Source organism: Panthera tigris, chromosome F2, assembly GCF_018350195.1.
Source record: "Panthera tigris isolate Pti1 chromosome F2, P.tigris_Pti1_mat1.1, whole genome shotgun sequence".
Taxonomy (NCBI): domain Eukaryota; kingdom Metazoa; phylum Chordata; class Mammalia; order Carnivora; family Felidae; genus Panthera; species Panthera tigris.
In genome coordinates, this window is record NC_056676.1 from 72,145,882 (window position 1) to 72,162,151 (window position 16,270).

Below are 16,270 nucleotides of genomic sequence, written 5' to 3' on the forward strand. Positions count from 1 at the left end.
TCCGTGAAGCCTTGTTAGATTTCCTGGTAGCTGGAAGGATTCTCTTCCTCCCCCAAACTCCCGTAGTCTTCTATCTGAAATTTTAAGGGTCCTTATCACCCTCCTCCCTAAGCCTGCTCGTTCTATACAACCTGCCTCAGAGAATGGCCTCAACATCGTTGTCTGCCCCCTAGTGCATAACCTGGGATCCACCATAGATTCCGCTCTCTCTGGTACACTCCTTTTCCAACCCAAGTATTTTCATTTCCACTCAGTTTCCTTCTTTCTGTTCCTCCCGCTAGCATTCTACTTCAGCATACTTCGGTGCTTTGGTTCAGAGTCCCTGCTCCAGCCTGACCTTCCTCCAGCCTGTGCTCTACACGGCTATCACAAACGCAAATGCGACCTTGTCATTCTGTCACTCCCTTGATGAAAACTCTTTCCTGCCCTCCTATCCCCAGAGCCGTCTCCGAACAGAGCGCTCCCATCCCAGGGCTGAGCGGGTTCGTCCAATGGCATGCAGGAAGAAAATGTTAGGACCCCATTTACAGCTCTTTAAAAATCTTCACCAAAATTTGATATATAGGTTGCTCTCAGTGAGCTCACAGGGTCCACACCAGATGGTCCTCTGACTGCAGGCATGGACGAAGCTTCTTGAGAAAAGAAAGGACTGCTACTGTTGGAAGGTTTCCACAGGCACCCACATCCCTTCTTAACGTACAGAGCAGTTCAAACACTTTTAGTTTATGCGTTAAATGATGTTGTTTATGTAGAAAGAAATTCAAATGGTAGAATACAATACAGCTGACCCTTGAACTATGCCTGGAGATTCATGCCTTGTAAACAGTTGGGCTTAAAAACGTGACTCCCCTGCCCCCCCCCTTTTCTGAAAGAATAAATGAATGAACGATTCCACGTACAAAACTGAGTGTTCGTGTTCGCTCTTCCTAACAAACTATAAGATCGTACAAAGTTATTTAAATAGGAAGGTAAAATTGCGATGGGTTGAAAATATAGAAATATTGAAATAAATCAGATTCTAGGAAGGCAGCCATGGAAGACTGTCTGTGGCTAAAGAAACAGTCCTCATCCCTGGTGAAGAATCGGGTTTCTGGATTTAACTTTAACTTTGAAGTTAACACTCTATAGTATCCACTGATGATGCTACTAGCAGAGGCCATGTGAAAAACCGGAAGGAGGCAAGAGGAGAAACAGCGTCCAGCACTTGAGAGGAGCATTTGAGCTCTGATGCCTTTTCCCGTGAGTTTTTGTAAGGCAGGTCCCTGGGAGAGGTCCCCGGTGCTGTCTGCCAGCTGTGTTTAGTACCACAGGATCCAAGCAGGTGGGAGGATTGCACTCACCTGTACATTTCACGTTGCTTTCGGCCAACTAAATGTGAACAGAAGTGAAGGAGCACGATTCACTTCCTTCACTTCCGGGAAGAGGCTTTAAGAGCCTGAACAATCACACTCTTTGTCTTTTTTTTATCCCTCTTCCTTCTGTGTCAATCATCAGTCAAGGACATTGGGGCAGCCTTCTAAACCAGAGTTCTTTTTTTTTTTTTTTTTAATTTTTTTAAACGTTTTATTTTCTTTTTTGAGAGACAGAGAGAGAGAGACAGAGTGTGAGCAGGGGAGGGGCAGAGAGAGAGGGAGGCACAGAATCCGAAGCAGGCTCCAGGCTTTGAACTGTCCACACAGAGCCTGATGCGGGGCTCGAACCCACGGGTGCGAGATCATGACCTGAGTCGAAATCGGACGCTCAACTGACTGAGCCACCCAGGTGCCCCAACCAGGGTTCTTTTTTTAAACATTTTTAAAATGCTTATTTACTTCGAGAGACAGAGCGAGAGAGGGGGAGGGGCAGAGAGAGCAAGCGAGAGACAGAATATCTAAAGAAGGCTCCACGCTGTCAGCACAGAGCCCAATGTGGGCTCAAACCCACAAACCTGGAGATCATGACCTGAGCCCAAATCAAGAACCAGATGCTTAACCAACTGAGCCCCCCAGGTGCCCCTAAACCAGGGCTCTTGAGTGAGGATGATGCACAGTGGTAACCTTCCACTCTCCCAACCCTCCCAGGGGGACAAGAAATGTGAGTGAAAACTATTTGCTGTTTTAAGACCCTGAGATTTGGTGGGATGTTTGTTACTTCAGCATAACCAGGGCTATGCTGACTGGCACAATCATTATTCCAACGTACCTTCTTCTCATTAACCCCTATGGTTGTAGGCGTTAATATGGGCTCTGCATGACCTTAGGCAAATTACTTAACTTCCTTCTATAAAATGGGGATCATAAGATCACTGTCAGGATTAAGTGCATAAATGCATGCAGAGTTGAGAAAGTGTGTGGCACAGATGTAGGACGAGTTGGTCGCTTATCACATATGAAGGGACTGCAGCCCAGGAAAGTAGAAGGATTTTCTTGTGGTCACAGAGCCGGTCAGCAGGATTCTTGGACCAAAGTGGTGTCTTCAAACCTCGGCCTCTTTGCAACACAGGTGCTGTATATGGCACCTGATCCTGGGTAAACAGCTCAGTCTGACCCTGAGTTTCAATGGTTACAAAATAAAGCTCTAGCAGATTGTTTTACTAACGGAGGCTTTGTGAGCCCCAAAGGAGGTAAAGGATGTTAAAATGCTTCGCCAACTAATTGTGAGGGACTGGGGAACAGCACACTGTGCTAATGCCATTAGGTAATTAACATGACACAGGACTGTATGCGAACGTCTTAATGAAAAGGCATTTAGGTCTTTTATTTTCTTTCACCAGGCAAAAATCCTAACAGGACCAAATTTCCTTATTGCGTTTTTTTTTCTTTCTTCCCTTTCTTTTTGTTCCGTCTGGGACTTGTCTCAAACGAAAGACAGCCATGAAACGGTGTGAAAGTAATGAATAATTTACAGGCATCGATCATCCTCCTTGGAAAGGCTACCCGGCAGTTGCACAGCACCTCAACCGTGTTTCAGGATCAGTGCTGGAGGGGACGGACATGGCACACGCCTGTATGTGTGTCGCGTACAGACACGGATGCGGACACCCCCACGCCGTGAGCGTTGCCGAGGCTAAAACGAACGGAATCTGCTCTGAGTTCCGAGTGTCGCCCACTTCCTCCACGGCGGAGCCCCAGGGATATTTTGCTGTGTCCCACCAGCCGCAGATCAAGAGAAAATGACTGCAGATCACTTGCGTCCTAAACACCCGCACCTTCTCCTTCCTCCCCACCAACTCTGAGTTTCTGGAGGGCGAGGGTATGATCTTGTATTTCCACGTGGCCCAGACCTTAGCACAGCGCTGAGCGCATAGGGTCGGTCCATGCTCCAAAGTACTTCCTGAATTAAAGGCCACAGCTCAGAGACTTTTCTTGCTCTCTAGCCCCACGTGGTCCTCGGATGCTTCTGAGAGCCCTGGGAACCACAGGGATGGCTTTGGACCTGCCAGCTGGGGAGGCGGCAGCCCCCCCCACCCAACTCCCCCCTTCAAATAAAGCATCTCTGCTTCTCACGTTAAGCTTCCGTCTAACGTTTCTTTTAGGTAAAGAATGCACTGAATAATTATTAGTTTTTGGCTCTGCGCGGACAGCACGGAGCCTGCTTGGGATTCTCTCCTCTTTCTCTGCCCCTCCCCACCCTCAAGATAAATAAATAAAATAAAAACTCAAAGCGATAATAATTATTATTCGTTTTTGCAGCTGTATGTCAAGCTGGGGACCGATAACACAACAATAGACCCGCAAAAGTTTGAAAACGTCATTTCTTTTAAGGGTGTCGTTAAAGAGGAGAGGGCTCGGTAAGTGGCAGAGCATGAAAAAAATGAGACTTTTTCTTTTGATTTCAGGGCTCCAAATGGTTCTTTCTGAAGCCAGTTAATCAATCTGTAGAAGGTGCTGGAGGAATGATGGGAAGTATCATCTGGTAGCCATCACTGATCTGCGAATCAGACTCTCTCCACTGTTAAGTAAATGGATGAACAAAAAGACCAACTTCCACACGGGAGCAGTTGGCACCGTGGGAGGAAGGACACCCAAGTCCTTGGCTTTGGGGGCAGAGACCGGAGTTCGAATGCTGGCTCTACCCCTTGCTGCCTGCGGGAACTACAGCGAACGTATATTCCCCCTTCCCCCCTGGCAGTGGAAGTGGTGTGGGCTCCTCAACGCAAATCACTTCAACGCCACCGAGAGGCAGACTCCGCATTAAAGCAGGCCCAGATGTGAAGCTGGGTTTCCCCACTCGCTGGCTGTGGGTCTCAGGCTGGGTGCCTTAGCCCCCACCTGCTGCCTTCTCAGGTGCAATGGGAAAGAGAAGGGGTCCTTTGTGGAACCGCTAGGACGCTTGGTAAAATCACGTACATAAAGCACTCAACCTGGTGTATTCAAACACCCCAAAAGAACGGCTGATACCGATTTTTGTTAGTAATACCGACTTGTAATTACAAAAGAATTAACACAGGTTGGGGTGCCTGCGTGGCTCAGTTGGTTAAGCGTCCAACTCTGAGTTTTAGCTCAGGTCATGATCTCACGGGTGGTGAGTTTAAGCCCTCAGTCAGGCTCTTGACAGTGTGGAGTCTGCTTGGGATTATCTCTCTCTCTCTCTGTGTATGCCCCTCCCCCGCTCATGCTTGCACTCTCTCTCTCTCTCTCTCTCTCTGTCTCTCTCAAAATAAATAAGCAAACTTTACACTCACAAGCATTTTCTTATACCACTGAATATTAATGTAAACCATGGTGCTTCATGGTTACCCATTTTTCTATTTTGTAGTATGCCAAAAGTTATCCAACTATTTATTTGCCTTTGCATATACAGAGTCCACTGGACATGGCTCAGCGTCTTTTATCCGCCACTTACAAGCCGTGTGCCATTGATCAGAAGTTACTTACCCTATCAGAGCTTCAGGTCTCTCCTCTGGAAAGTGGGGAAAGTAACAGTAGTTCCCTCACAGGGTTTAGGTGAGGGGAGTTAGGAACTTTAGTATAGTGCCTGGCACATGCTGAAACTTCCACTAATCACAGCTGTATCAACTATTATTACTAGATATATTCAATCTCCACCATTGTAAGTAATCTTTCAAAAAAAAATCCTGTCCATGGACTGAAGAACACTCTGACTGCTACATCTTTAAGAGGAGAGGGGGCTTTATGGCTGCTGTAGATAATGGTATTTCAGAACAAAGAGAGAGGGGGCATTAGGGGGACAGAAAAAGAGACAGTGATTGGTAGAGGAGGGGAAGGAAAGAAGGAAGGAAGGAGGAAAAGAAGGAAGAAAGGAAGGAAGAAAGGTGGGAAGGAGGGAAGGAAGGGAGGGAAGAAGGGAAGGAAAGAAGGATGGAAGGAAGGTGGGAAGGAGGGAAGGAGGGAGGGTGAGAAGAAAGGAAGGAGGGAGGGAAGGAGGGAAGGAAGGAAGGAAGGAAGGGAAGAAAGAAGGAAGAAATGTGGGAAGGAGGGAAGGATGGAAGAAAGGATGGAAGGAAAGAAGGAGGGAGGGAGGAAGGGAAGGAAGGAAGGAAGGAAGGAAGGAAGGAAGGAAGTTAGGAAAGAAGGAAGAAGGGAAGGAAGAAAGGAAGGAGGGGAGGAGAAGGAAAGAAGGAGGGAGGAAGGAAGGTAAAAAGGGGGGGAAGGAAGGAAGGAAAGAAAGAAGAAAGAAGGAAGAAAGGTGGGAAGGAAGGATGGAAGGAAGGAAGGAAGGAAGGAGGAAAAGAAGGAAGAAAGGAAGGAAGAAAGGTGGGAAGGAGGGAAGGAAGGGAGGGAGGAAGGGAAGGAAAGAAGGATGGAAGGAAGGTGGGAAGGAGGGAAGGAGGGAGGGTGAGAAGAAAGGAAGGAGGGAGGGAGGAAGGGAAGGAAGGAAGTTAGGAAGGAAGAAAGGAAGAAGGGAAGGAAGAAAGGAAGGAGGGAGGGAGAAGGAAAGAAGGAGGGAGGAAAGAAGGGAAAAAAGGGGAAGGAAGGAAGGAAGGAAGGAAGGAAGGAAGGAAGGAAAGAGGGAGTGAGGGTGGGAGAGAAGGAAGGAAGGAAGGAAGAAAGGAAGGAAAGAAAGAAATAAGGAGGGAAGGAAGGGGCAATGATGGGAGAGTGGAGAAAAAGAGCTCAAAAGAAATACAAGAAACAGAGAGAGAGACTGAGCAGGAGACACCAGGAGGGGGCCTGGGCATTTCTGCCTCCAGGAAGGGCGGCAAAAACTCCTGTTTCTCACTCCTTGTCCTGCTGTGTGGCTTGGCAGGGCAACTCCACCACAGGGATTAAGATCTTTGCTCCAAGTAACTGTTGGGGACCAGCCAGTTCCTGCTCGCCATGCTGGTGTCATTCTATGACTTTTTAGCAAAGGCGCTGAGAAGACCAGACTCTGCAGTCTTCATGAAGATTCATCCAGGAAACCTTTTCAGATCATGAACAAGGATACTGCCTGTAGCAGCCCACCTTACCCCTGTGTCTTCTCAGCTCTAAAGCCTCCCCCAAAATAGACCCGGGGTGTGTGAAGGGGAGCCCCCTGGAGCCACTTTGCAATATATTTAATGGAACTATTATCTAAGCCTATTTTAGTGAATTTAATTTTATGAACAGACATGCATGAAATGGTATTAAGTGCTTCATGAGACATAAAGTTACACTCAATCACTTTTTTTTTGCCATTCATCTAGCTAATACCAGGTTTCTAAAATCAAGCATTCTTGATGGAATGGATTTACGATGAGGCTTGATTAAGGCTTACGATCTTGTTATTCTCAGATGTTAACTGACGTCCCCTCCCTCTCGGTATCGGTTCTGCTAATTTATCAGGGATGTATGGACAGTCTCTTGACCTGTGTGTTGAACCTTCGGCTATTAATGGGAGGTTTCAGACATCAGAAGCCATTGCAGAAGCCTGGAGGTGAGAGGCGGGGCATTAAGACGGTGAAGGCCAATGGCTTCGGAGTCAGAAGGTTCCAGATGGGTGTTCCTTGTTCTGCCACTGAATGGTTGTGTGATTTTGTGCAATTACACAAACACTGTAAGCTCTAGTTTCCTCTCTGGTAAAAGCAGAGGCCAACTTTCAGAGTTTCAACGAGTCAGGATGTACCTGTAGAACTATACTGGTTGGTAATGGCTGCCATCCATTCTGATTGGCTGCCCTGGACTATTCCGTACTGTGGTCACACGAGTGGTTCAGTATTTTGCCTACGACCCCTGCCTACCTCTTAGGATCGTTGTGAGGACTTAATGAGATCATGCACGTAAAACACTTATCTCTGTGCTTGGCAAGTAGCATCGTAGGTGGTCAATAAACCCTATTATCATTATTTTCCAAGAACAGAATAGAAAATGTAAGAAAGGAATAGGTTTCTATAACTTAACTGAGCCAAATTTTCCGGTGTCCAAACTCAGCCTTAACTGCAAGGTTCTATTAAAAAATATGTGGACGGTCATAATGTGCCTGTTATTTGAGTTTTCAAAATCCATTTGAGTTTTCGAAAGAATACTCTGAGGTTGGATCTTACGATCCTCGTTTTGCAGCAGAGTCCCTGCAGGCTCTGAGAAGTCAAGTCACACTTGTCCACGGTCACACACCCAATAACAGGAAGGAGCAGAAACCAGATGAGGTCTGCTGACTGCAGGCCATACGCTCGACCCGTTGCCCGTAAGTCACCATTCATTCAGGGAACACCGCCATGGTCGGCATGACCCAGCAACAGACTCTATCTTCAGTAAAGTGGAATCCCTTCCCAAATCCCTGGAGCACTGTCAACTGATAAATAAGTTCACTATTCTGATCCACGTCTGGTTTAATTTAAATGTTTACATCACGTATTGTCTCTTGCGGAGACGCTCGGGCTCGCCGGCTCGAATCGTATCGCTCTTCCCTTGTTGTCTCGCAAGGTCACCAACTATCTGTGCACTAACTAGTGATCATCAAGGGCCTGCTTCAAATGCTGAAGACACACACACACACTTGCACAAATTCACACATGTGCACAAACACACGCCTGCACACGTGTACAGGCACGTATGTGCACGCACATGCATGCACACACCCACACACTACACGTGTGCACACACACATGCCAGACACACACGTACACATAAACACTGCACTTCTATACATATACACATGCACACATTCACGCACACACAGGGCTTCTGCCATTCTTAACAGCTAGGAAGGCATATTGTTGACACCTTTCTTTCCAGGAAAACACCTCTATTTTCCCATCAAAAAGACTAGAGTGGAGATACCTCTGGAAAAGACAAAAGGCAGGGGAAATGACTTTGGTCACACTCGTTCTTCTGACTGCCTCGACCCTCGCTCACTTGGGAATCCTGCCTAGTGTTCTAACCAGCAGCAGCTGACCGTGTCCTCTCCTGGTTTGGGCACCTGTCCTCAGCAGTCTGGGATCGCAGGACGACCTCCATCCCGTATTCAGACTCATCTGTGAATAAGGGTCAGGGTTCTTTTGAGAGCTGGTTTGCCATTTGTGCAAAGGTTGTAAATATCAACCAACAAAGGAACTACTGGAGCTCTTGGGATCTACAGACCCAGGATCCAGATGCCATCTGGCCATCAGAGCACCGGCCCTTCACTGCGCACTCTGGGGACCACGGTGGGACCCCAACTCTTTGAGGAAATGCCAAAAAAGGCACAAGGAGAGACCTTGACAAGGTGGGGACAATACCTCGAAGAGGGATCGATCTCTGATGACAAATATAGGGGGCAGTCATCAAGTCTGCGAACACCATTCAATAAATGGCTTATTTTCATTACACAACAACACGCGTAGTACGATGTTATGAATGCTTCCAGACCTTATGACTTCTAGTAAGTTCTCCAGTTGGAACAAGTGCCTTTGGGTCTGAAGAAAAAGTTGCATCTTGTGTAAATGATGGTTAAGATTGTGAACTTTTTGATACAGTTATGGAAATGAGATTCTCTTCTACACACATTCAGAAATACTGCCTGCCCGTCGTTCCTCAGTCTGGCAACAGCAGACAGCAAGAGTGGAAGCTCTAGAAGTCTGAACCTACTGCAACTAAAGTTGCCTAATTCCAGTGTTCTTATTTATTCCCCCGCATCATGTTTTCTTGCTAACTGGAAGAATTAATTTTGGACCTCCAGTCACCTCTCTTGTAATCAAGGAGTGTTTGAATATTAATAGACTCTGAGTTATGCAGTTTAAAAAATCCTACTGAACTGTCTTATTCTTAAAGAGTAAAAGTAGCCTTAATAAACTGATGAGAGAAAGCCCTCGAGTCATTTCAACGCATCCAAACCTGACCTCTCACTGACCTAGTCCGGAACTCCAGAAAGGAGACCTTACACTGGACAAAATGGTCAGGAGGAATGAGGTCTTTTCCAGAGAGATAAATGACCATGTTGTAAGTATGTTAAGCATTTTGATGATCGCTGTTCATCTCTTCTGCAAAACCCTCTCTGCAGCGTTTCTGCTGTTTACGCTCAAGATACAAACTCCCATGGAAAGTCTATGGATGAATAGATAGAGAAGATGTGGTATGTATATACATGCACATGTACATCTACGTATACGTAATGGAATATTACTCAGCCTTAAAAAGAGAAGGAAACCCTACCATTTGTATCAACAAGGATGAGTCTGGAGGGCATTACGCAACGTGAAATAAGCCAGACAAAGAAAGACAAATACTGTGTATGTGAAATCTAAAACAAAAAAGCCACATTTATAGAAACAGAGTAGAAAGGTGGTTGCCAGGGCTGGGGGTGGGTGGGGGAAATGGGGTGATATTGGTCAAGGGGACAGACTTGTAGTTATAAGAGGAGTAAGCTCTGAGGACTTAACGTACAGCATGGTGATGACAGTGAATGATGCTGTAGCATATACCTGAAATTTGCCAGAAGGGTAGAACTCAAGTGGGCTCACCAAAAACATGAGAAAAAGACCACTAAGTGAGGCAATGGATGCTCACTAACTAACTTGCCTTTGTAATTATTCCACAACGTACACATACATTAAAGCAGCACGCTCTGCACTTTAGACCCATGCAATTTTTTTTTTGTCCACGATTTCACCATAAAAAACAAAATTAAATTAAAAGGAAAGTCTGTGGCACTTGCTGGGATGAGCACTGGGTGTTGGATGTAAGTGATGACTCACCGAGTTCTCTTGCAATCATTATGGCACTGTGTCAACGACACAGCGATGTGAACTACGTTAACATATGTTACGTTCTGTTAACTAACTTGGACTTAAATGAAAAATTAAATTAAATTAAGTCTAATTAAATTAAATTAAATTTTTAACTTAAAAAAAGGAAGCCTTTTTGTGATGTGGGTGATCAAAAATCACAGCTTTTCAGAACTGGCAGAGACTTCAGAGCAGGTCTGGCCCAATCTCCTCATTTCACAGACAGCAAATCCACGTTATCACCCAGGGTGATGACACCCACGGGTGAGAGAAAGACACCCACGACACGTTGATCACTGTACTTCTAGGGATTAGTATGGTGGCACCCGACACGTGGCAGAGCTCCACAGATTCTTTGTTGACTGACCTACGGATTGGCCGGTAGAACAAACTTCACACACCTAACAAGTTGTAGAATGCACACAAAACATAGAGCCTTCGGGGTGTCCTGGGGCCTTCCTTGAAGCCAGCTAGAATATTACAATTCACCCTAGTTTTCAGGGCAAGACTCGCCAGTGTCCAAATTAATAGCCAAGAAGCACCTGCAGCCTTTTCCATCGACCAAAAGGGAACTTTGGGTTGGAACTTTTGGGCTCCTCTCTCCACAGGCCGTGGAGGAAACAACTTCTGAATTGCTGTCAAAGAGGGGGCGTGTCCTGTCACTCTCCACCTGTCTACTTGGACTTAGGGATGGTGATGGTTGGATTTGCATCATACACCCCATAGCAAAGCACCACGTCACCTTGACTGGCCCTGGTCATGGGTTGGTCCCAGAGGTGGGAGCCTAGGGGTCAGCCAGCATATCTGCCCACCGGGAATGTAATCTATGGCCAAGTCTTGAAATGACCAGTGTCACATCAATGAAGGAAAATCACATTTAGAGAAAGAGCTTCTGTCCTCTTCTTAATTAGAGGGCCACACAGCATTTCCTGATGTCAAGAGACCTCTTCCCTAAACCTGAATGAAGTCAGGGATCTATCAGCAGGTCGAAGGAGCCCAGGCACACCGTGTTGGGCATGGTCAGGCTCTAGAAAGGGAGGCTCCAACTGCATAGATCCCTCCTGCCCACTCTGGGTTTGGTCCCGGGAGCCAGCAGTTGGGCTGAGCCTTCAGAGGAGAATATGTGTGGGGTTCAGGAGTTGTTCTCCTGCTGTTCTTGAATCCAGATGGACAAGGCCAATGGTCACAAACATGGCTGCTAGACCACACAACCGAGGCGTGAGTTCACGAAAGAATATTCTGGCCTGTTAATGGCAGGATTCTTCTTCCCTTGTAAGATGAAGGCATGAGCCACAGAGAAGACTTCAGCCCACGTACCTTCCTTACTGTCTCTGTTGTGGTTGGGAAAGGCTGTAACGCTTGGAGGCTCTGCAACCACATTTAGAAGCTCAAGGGGAGCTCTGGCAACACGGAGCATCTGTCCCAGAGCCACAGTCTAATTCCAAAATCCTTGACCTCAATCCCTCCTGCCTTCTTGATTAAGCTTCTATTTACCAGATACACTGACCAAAGCCAAAAGCACCCAGGAAACCAACCATGGCGGTGGCCCTACAATGATTTCCTGTGGGCCTCAGGCTACAGTGCAACCCTTATCATGGCTGAGAAGGCCCTGTGGGCCCTGCCTGGTCTCAGTCTGCAGTCCATCTGTCCTGGCCCTCTCCTCCCTAGGCTTCACCAGCTGTCACTGCAGCATGTCCCCATATGTCCAGCTGTGCCCCAAACTCCTCCAGGGTCTGATATCCGTTCACCTTTCAGAAAACAGCTTGGCTCTACTCTGGAAGGCCTTTTCCAGCACCCTGGCCCAAAGGAGCTGCTCCTCCTCTGTTCCCCTTGACGCACCCTGGTTTGGATTCATCTCAGAACTTACGGTACCATACTGAGTAACCTTCCCGAAGTCAAGCACCACGCTCATCTCGGTCCTCGATGTATCCCCACAAGGACATTGGTAATACAAATTTGCTGCACGAGTCATTGAAAGTGAGGTAGAGATAGAACACGATGAAGCTGGCAGGTTCACCGGTTCGTGCGGGAGAACTAACGGCCATGCAGGTTTCATGACGTAAGTCAAGGGGCGTCACCATTCAACACACGCGTGATCTACCACAAAGGATAGATGGGGTGGTTCGTCTCTGTGCCCACTGAAGGCCTGGGAATTACGGAGGAGACCCCGGATTACCTGATGGTTTTGATCATGCTGAGGCCCATTTCAACGCAGCAGTGGGCGTGGTCCTGGCGGGGCTCTGGAAGCCCTGAAACACAGTAGTAACAGTCCCCCAGGATTTTAATGCGAAGGCAGTGATGCTCCTGGAAGGAACAGGGTGGAGAGGAGAGGACTGAGTCAGCAGACAGGCAAGTGCTCCTGAAAGTCTCCTGAAAGAGGGCAGTGGAGTCAAGCGGTCTTCACCCTGGGGGCAGAGCACCTACCTTTGAAATGAGCTTCTATTATCTTGCTAAAATATTGGGGAGGTACCCTAAATAAGGGTTTCAGGGGTTCAGCAGTGGAATGGAGTTATTCAAAAACACTGGATTTTGAGTCCAACAGATACAGGGCTATATCCTGGCTCTGTCACATACTAGCCTTCTGATGAACACTCATCATACGGGCAGGCCTGGCAAAGAATGAGCACGGTCAGTGTTCCTCTGTGAATCCTGCATCTCGATGTTTTCGTGCAGGACGAGTCTCTGAATGAACACGCTTCAGCAATCTTTAGCTCAATAATAAGCACTTAAAAGTATAAATCATTCAGCGATGCCTGTTCTTTCAACTCTAGCACCTTAAGAAGGAGGGCTGATTATGTCCTACATATCCTTTTATTCATGTACCAATTCACAGACTCACTCACTGGAAAAAATGTCTATAGGGCATCACGGTAGGTCAAGCGTTGGCCCTGACACAAAGACGATGAATAACAACCCCTACGATGCAGCATAGACTAAACAGACATAACCCTTACAACAACCTTGTGAAGTAGGTACAATGCTTTTATTTCACAGGTGGTGAGGGTGACACAGTTGTTTGGTAGATTGACAAGTTGCCTCATCTATAAAATGGTAAACGAATGGGACTTCACCGTGTGACGGTGAGGATGGGTGATACGATGCAAGGCTTACTACAGGGTCCGGCAGAAAGGGGGCCTGTGTCTGTGATAAAGAGGTGGACTTCTGACCCAGTGTTCTCACATCATGGACAGATGACTTTCCCTTCTGTCTTCTCTAGATACACGGACGGGGCTGAATGACCTCTGACAATGCATCCCAGATCTGAAGTCGAAAAGATTTATGGGCTTTTTGGGTGAGAGGCTCTCCTTTGGAGACCGGGGTCCAAGGGCAGAGAAGGAGGGGCATAGACAGAAAGGGGCCCATCGAGACACCAGCAGCCCGGTGGATACCTTGGTTATCAACCTATACAGCACCACGTTGGCTTCCTGACCTGATCACGGATTCAGCCATTGTGTTTGGGTGACAAACGAAGGAAATCGCTCTCCCAGTAAAAAACCCAAATATCAGAGAGGGAAAAGAGGCTCAGAAATGGCTTTGGTGCTTCTCCGTCTGGATCAGACGGCCAGGGCTTTGCCAACCTTCCCAAGTGGGGCACAGCTGCGATCCTTAGAGCTCTGATGGCACGCACGGCCGTCCCAGTGTTATTTTTAGGAGCTTGCGGTTCCTGTCTTTGGCTGCTCTGATGCGGCTAATTTGGCAAGACAGTTTCTGGTGAGGTCTGATCAAGAAGGGAAGCTTACAACCTTCAGCTGTTTCTTCTAAGACCCCTAGTGGTATGTGTGGAACAGAACCAGAGAGCACTTGTTCTATGGGTCTTGGCATTTTCCAGATTTGTGGCATCCATGGGACAGTTCTAAGAAAAAGAGGACCTGGGGACTATTCTAGGGTTCAATTTTATATTTTGCCAAAGAATTATGAAAAATTCATCAACAAACAAAATAACAACCCAAGCACCATCCACTGTCCCCATGGCTTTATTAAAAAAAGGGCATTTTTAACACGAAAAAAGTAAAAATACATTCCTAAGAGACAGGAAAGTTTCTTGTACTAAATAAAATTATTATAAAAACTCACTACATTGCAGATAAATATAACATGGATGTATTTTATCTCATGGCCACACACTTAACTTCCTGACATTTGTTGTCAAAGAGCATTTGAGAACCACTGATGGAATAAATCCCTCATTTGTTTTTTCAATAATTTTTTAAAAATTCTTTAGAGAGAAAGAGGGAGATAGAGTCTGAGCAGGACAGAGAGAGAGAGAGAGAGAGAGAGAGAGAGAGAGGGAATCTTAAGTAGGCTTCACGTTCAGCATGAAGCCCAACACGGGGTTCAATTCCCTGCCCCTGGGATCATGACCTGAACTGAAATCAAGAGTCAGATGCTTTAACAGACTAAGCCATCCAAGCACCCCTAAATCCCTTATTTGGATTTTGCTGAGGACACTGAGGCTGGGGGCTCAGGAAGTGATTTCAACTAGCCACACTCTTTGGGGCAGAACCAGCTGTGGTGGTAGTCAGGAGCAATGGTAGTCAGGAGTTGGGATTGTCGGCAGTGGAGGGAGGAGGGAAAGGGTAGAGCAGGAAATACTTTGGTCTAAGAATCCAACATCTGCATTCTGGTCAAATTTACCAGCTGTCTGACTTTGGATAAATCACTGAAGCCACTGATAGGTGAGTTTCAATTCCCCATACAGGAAACGTGTCACAATAACCCATCTTGTTCTTGATACATAACAAAGTAAGAATGGCCATCAGTTAGCAACAGTAGCAGTGACAACAAACACCTGGAAACAGCCATCCGAGCGTTCAACGATCTTTCTTCCTTTGAGTCTTATCATAACTCTGAGCACGGGAGGGCAGGGAGGATTTACATCTGTTTTTAAATATGAAAATTTCAGTATGATAGGAAATATGTGAAAATTTCCCTGTGCCACAAATCAGCTGGCTAAAAGTAATGATATGGCAACATTTCGTTGTTTTTAACGGCTAAAGTAATATTCCTTTATGTATATACAGACCGCATCTTTATGTATTCATCAGTGGATGGACATTTGGGCTGTTTCCATAGTTGGGCTATTGTAAATAATGCTGCTATAAACACCAGGGCACATGTTTCCCTTTGAATGAGTATTTTTGTAGTTTTTGGATAAATGCCTAGTAGTATAATTGCTGGGTCACAGGGCAGTTCTATGTTTAATCTTTTGAGGAAGCTCCATAATGTTTTCCCCAGTGGCTGCATCACTTTGTGTTCCTACTAACAGTGCGGGAGGGTTCCCCTTTCTCCACGTCCTCGCCAACACCTACTGCTTCTTGTGTTGTTGGTGTTAGCCATTCTGACAGGGGTGAGGAGTATCTCCTCGTGGTTTTGATTTGTATTTCCCTGATGATGAGTGATGGTGAGCATCTTTCATGTGTCTGTTACCCTCTGGATGTCTTCTTTGGAGAAATGTCTATTTAATCTTCTGCTCATTTTTTAATTAGATGGCGTGGCTTGGGGGTGTTGAGTTTGTGAAGTTCTTTGTATATTTAGGATACTAATCCTTTGTCAGAGATGTCATTTGTAAATATTTTCTCCCGTTCTGTAGGTTGCCTTTTAGGTTTGTTTGTTGTTTCCTTCGCTGTGCAGAAGCTTTTCATCTTGATGACCGATGAATGAATAAAGAAGATGCAGTGTATATATACACAAGGGAGTATTATTCAGCCATAGAGAATGAAATCTTGCCATTTGCAGCAACATGGATGGAGCTGGAGAGTAGAATGCTAAGTGAACTAAGTCCGTCAAAGAAAGAAAAATGCCATATAATTCCACTCACATGTGGAATTTAAGACAACAAATGAGCAATGGAGGGAAAAAAGGAGAAAGACAAACCAAGAAATAGACTCAACTCAAGGGAACAAACGATAACTACCAGAGGGGAGAGGGGTGGCGGGGATGGGTGAAACAGGTGACGGGGATCAGGAGGGCACTTGCGATGTGCACGGGGTGAAGTGTTGAATCGCTGTCGTGTATACCTGAAACTAATTTTACGCCGTATGTGAACTAACTGGAATTTAAATGAAAACTCCAAAAACTAAACGTTATGGGCCATAGGTGATAATTCACCGACTCTTAATCAGTGGCTTTTCCATGAAAACAGAGGTAAAAGCATTTTGGAAACACTTA

General features: G+C 46.2%; 1 protein-coding gene across 1 annotated transcript in view; it reads right to left on the reverse strand.

Moving 5' to 3' along the window:
• Window positions 1-16,270, reverse strand: part of ADCY8 (adenylate cyclase 8) — a 221,129-nt gene that overhangs the window by 106,924 nt on the left and 97,935 nt on the right. Inside the window, exon 5 of the mRNA XM_042973080.1 lies at window positions 12,279-12,406. Coding sequence (XP_042829014.1) covers window positions 12,279-12,406 — 128 coding nt within the window. The remainder of the gene's footprint in view (window positions 1-12,278; window positions 12,407-16,270) is intronic.